A 3,854-nucleotide genomic window follows, 5' to 3' on the forward strand; every position below is an offset into this window, starting at 1 on the left:
GGGGAGGTGGAGGTAGGGGAGGAGTGGGGGGAGGCCAGGGAGCCCTCACCGTGATGTCCTTGGGGTTGTCCTCGTCCACCCGCCGGGGCTTCATCTTGGTATAGTCCACCGGCAGGTCCCAGCAGTCGCCCTCGCTCAGCTGGAAGCACCGGCTGCCCATCACGGCCTGCTGCTGCGGGGACATGGGCTCCAGGGGCGTCAGGACTGGGCAGCAGCTGTCCCTCGGCCTCTGCTTGTTCATGCTGAGGTCCAGGGTACCGTTCTCGTCCACCTCCATGTCGGGGTTCTGTGGGCAGAGAGACGTGTGAGCCACGGGCTCACTTCCCAGCCCCCGGAGGGAGGGTGGCTGTGCCGGGGAACTCCGCGCTCCCGAGCGGACCGACCCGCACGCCCGCCACCCCGCTCACCTGCAGAATCTCTCAGAAGACAGTTCTATGTTCCACCACCATCTTCTCCCCCACCCCACCTCTTCCCTCCAGCACTTAGTTTTGTTTCCAGTTCAGATGCCTATATGACCAAATGCATGTGTGTGTGTTGTCTGCACACGTGCTTATGAATGTACAGGTGTCCAAGGCACCCCTGCAAGTCTATGCATGTGCGCACACATGTGAACACGTATGTAAATATACCCACACAAGCCTTTGCATGTATGTTCAGGTGCTCACACGAACACATAAGTATGATCAATATGTTAGTGTATGCATGTGGAATACATATGTGTGCATAAATATGCATCTGCTTAAAGTATTCCTTTAGTTTTGCTGATGGTAATAGTTCAAGAAGTAGAGGAGAAGCTGGGAGGGTAGCTCAGCAGTAGCCTGGGTTCTAGCTAAACATGGCAAGTCAAACGAAAGGAGTTAGAAGGAGTGGAGAGAGGCTGGCCCTTCTGTTCTATGGACTCCGGAGTCGAGGGGGTGCCCACCCCGAGGAGTGGCACCTCCAGGCCCTGCAGCAACGGTCCGGCCTGCTGGAGGAATCTGCACCTCCGCCGCTCTGCCAGGAGGAAGCACAGTGGTGTCTTCACACTGGCCAGAGCTGCTGAGAGTGGACCCGGTCAGGGCAGGTGAGGGACAGTGAGCCTGGAGAGCCCCGTTTTTCCCATTGTTCTCTCTCTCTGGCAAAAATCTAGCTCCAGAGCTGGAGTGCGGCTGTGGGGTCCCCACAGGGGACCAGGGCCAGGAAGTCTTCCCCCGGTGGGAACTGCTCCATGGATACATCCTGCAGGGCCAGGCTGCCTAGCGCCATCAACATGCAGTCCTGATTTCAAGTTTCGGAAATGATGCTGCTGGAGTTGCTCTCTCATTCTTAGTACAATTTTGAGAAAGTAAAAAAGGAATGGAGAGGGCTTCCTGTCTTTTATTTTTGCTGTGGATTCCTCTTTCTGGCTATTTTTGGTTTTTAGCAGCCTGATCACCCCAAAAATCACTGTCTTGGAGCTGCTCCGCTGTCTGAGAATAAACAAATCAAAGGACAAAGCATTTGCCAAAACGTGGGGCTGCTGGCCTCTCAGTTCACACAGATGAGGCACTGTTGTGTGGGCAGCGTGCAGTCTTGGGTGCCCCAGGACACAGTGCCCAGCCAGAGCCGCCTGCCCCAGGACACAGTGCCCAGCCAGAGCCGCCTGTCCCAGGGCACAGTGCCCAGCCAGAGCCACCTGCTCCTGGGCACAGGTGCCCAGCCAGAGCCGCCTGCCCCAGGACACAGTGCCCAGCCAGAGCCGCCTGCCCCTGGACACAGTGCCCAGCCAGAGCCGCCTGTCCCAGGGCACAGTGCCCAGCCAGAGCCGCCTGCTCCTGGGCACAGGTGCCCAGCCAGAGCCGCCTGCCCCAGGGCACAGGTCCCAGCCAGAGCCGCCTGCCCCTGGACACAGTGCCCAGCCAGAGCCGCCTGCCCCTGGGCACAGGTCCCAGCCAGAGCCGCCTGCCCCAGGGCACAGTGCCCAGCCAGAGCCGCCTGCCCCAGGACACAGTGCCCAGCCAGAGCCGCCTGCCCCAGGGCACAGGTCCCAGCCAGAGCCGCCTGCCCCTGGACACAGTGCCCAGCCAGAGCCGCCTGCCCCTGGGCACAGGTCCCAGCCAGAGCCGCCTGCCCCAGGGCACAGTGCCCAGCCAGAGCCGCCTGCCCCAGGACACAGGTCCCAGCCAGAGCCGCCTGCCCCAGGGCACAGTGCCCAGCCAGAGCCGCCTGCCCCAGGACACAGTGCCCAGCCAGAGCCGCCTGCCCCTGGGCACAGGTCCCAGCCAGAGCCGCCTGCCCCAGGACACAGTGCCCAGCCAGAGCCACCTGCCCCAGGACACAGTGCCCAGCCAGAGCCGCCTGCCCCAGGACACAGTGCCCAGCCTAGCCCGGGCGGCTGGGCTTCCCTCGGACCACCCAGCTGCCGGCCAGGTAGCTGACCCCATTCTTCCTGCTGCTCTGGTGCCGCACAGGGACACCGCAACAAACGTAACGCTCCCTGCTGACCCCGTCCAGCCGTGGGACCCTGAGCTCACCGGGGCCACCGGCGTCCTAGGGGAAGAGGCGCGATGCCCTTCCTTACTACCCATCTTCCCGACCCAGAATAAACCAGTCCTGGTGTGGGGGCCGTGCGGAGAGGTGCATGTGTCGACGTTGGGTGGGCATCTAAGGGCGTGGCCTAGCTGGGTGGGTGGGGCCCCTGCTGGGGTGGGTGTGACTTAGGTGGTGCAGGGGTATCTTGACCAGGTGGGTGTGGCTGTGCACGGCAGGCGGGGATTTTGCGTAGTAAGCCAATGTAAGCTGGCCTGGCATGGTGGGCATGGCCCAAACCCAATGGCTCTGCCTTCCTGTGGGCGTGGCCCAACCCCAAAGGCTCTGCCTTTCTGTGGGCATGGCCGAGTGTAGGCATGGATTGGGCACTGTGGGTGGGGCCTGGTCTGGGACGTGGCCTGGAACAGAAGCTGTGACCAGGTTTGGGGTGTGGCCTATCCCGGGGGTGTGGCCCTCCCTGGGGGCTTGGACTGTCCGGGGGAGGGGGCTTGGCTTGTCCCAGGGCGTGGCCTGTCTCAGGGACCTGTCCTGTCCTGGGGGCATGGCACGGCCAGGGGGCGTGACCTGCCCCGGGGCGTGGCCTGCCCGGGGGCGTGGCCTGTCCCAGGGGCGTGGCCTGCTGGGGGGGAGCGTGGCCGTCCCAGGGGTGTGGCCTGTCGGGGAGGGGCGTGGCCTCCCGGGGGCGTGGCCTGTCCCAGGGACATGGCCTGTCCCGGGCGTGGCCTGCTGGGGGGGAGCGTGGCCGTCCCAGGGGTGTGGCCTGTTGGGGATGGGCGTGGCCTCCCGGGGGCGTGGCCTGTCCCGGGGCATGGCCTGTCCCAGGGACGTGGCCTGTCCCGGGCGTGGCCTGCTGGGGGGGAGCGTGGCCGTCCCAGGGGTGTGGCCTGTCGGGGAGGGGCGTGGCCTCCCGGGGGCGTGGCCTGTCCCGGGGCATGGCCTGTCCCAGGGACGTGGCCTGTCCCGGGCGTGGCCTGCTGGGGGGGGGAGCGTGGCCGTCCCAGGGGTGTGGCCCGTCGGGGAGGGGCGTGGTCGTCCCTGGGGGGGCGTACCCGCGTGGCGCACAGGTCCTGCGGCTTGGTGGACAGGTTCTGCGGCATCTCGCGGCAGCGCGTGGACAGGTTGAGGATGGCGGTGGCCGCCATGTGCGCCGCCTCCATGTCGTGCGTGTAGTCGAAGCTGCTCTTGCTGCATGTGCTGCTGGCGCTGCTGCCACCGCCGCAGCTCAGGTTGCTGCTGCTGCTGGGCGCGTAGCTGCTGGTGGTGCTGCTGCTGGGGCTGGCGTTCTTGCAGTACCGCTTGGCTGCGGGGACAGGGCGGCGGTCAGCGCGGCGCGGCGGCCAGCGGCC

General features: G+C 65.3%; 1 protein-coding gene across 1 annotated transcript in view; it reads right to left on the bottom strand.

Annotated features, from left to right (window-relative positions):
- The window catches only part of Myt1l (myelin transcription factor 1-like), a 170,952-nt gene that overhangs the window by 93,119 nt on the left and 73,979 nt on the right, over positions 1 to 3,854 (bottom strand). Inside the window, exons 10-11 of the mRNA XM_013028870.1 lie at positions 3,558 to 3,808; positions 50 to 286 (exon numbers count right to left, since the gene is read on the bottom strand). Of these exons, the coding sequence (XP_012884324.1) occupies positions 50 to 286; positions 3,558 to 3,808 (488 nt within the window). The remainder of the gene's footprint in view (positions 1 to 49; positions 287 to 3,557; positions 3,809 to 3,854) is intronic.

Source organism: Dipodomys ordii, unplaced genomic scaffold (genome assembly GCF_000151885.1).
Source record: "Dipodomys ordii isolate 6190 unplaced genomic scaffold, Dord_2.0 Scaffold115, whole genome shotgun sequence".
Lineage (NCBI taxonomy): Eukaryota > Metazoa > Chordata > Mammalia > Rodentia > Heteromyidae > Dipodomys > Dipodomys ordii.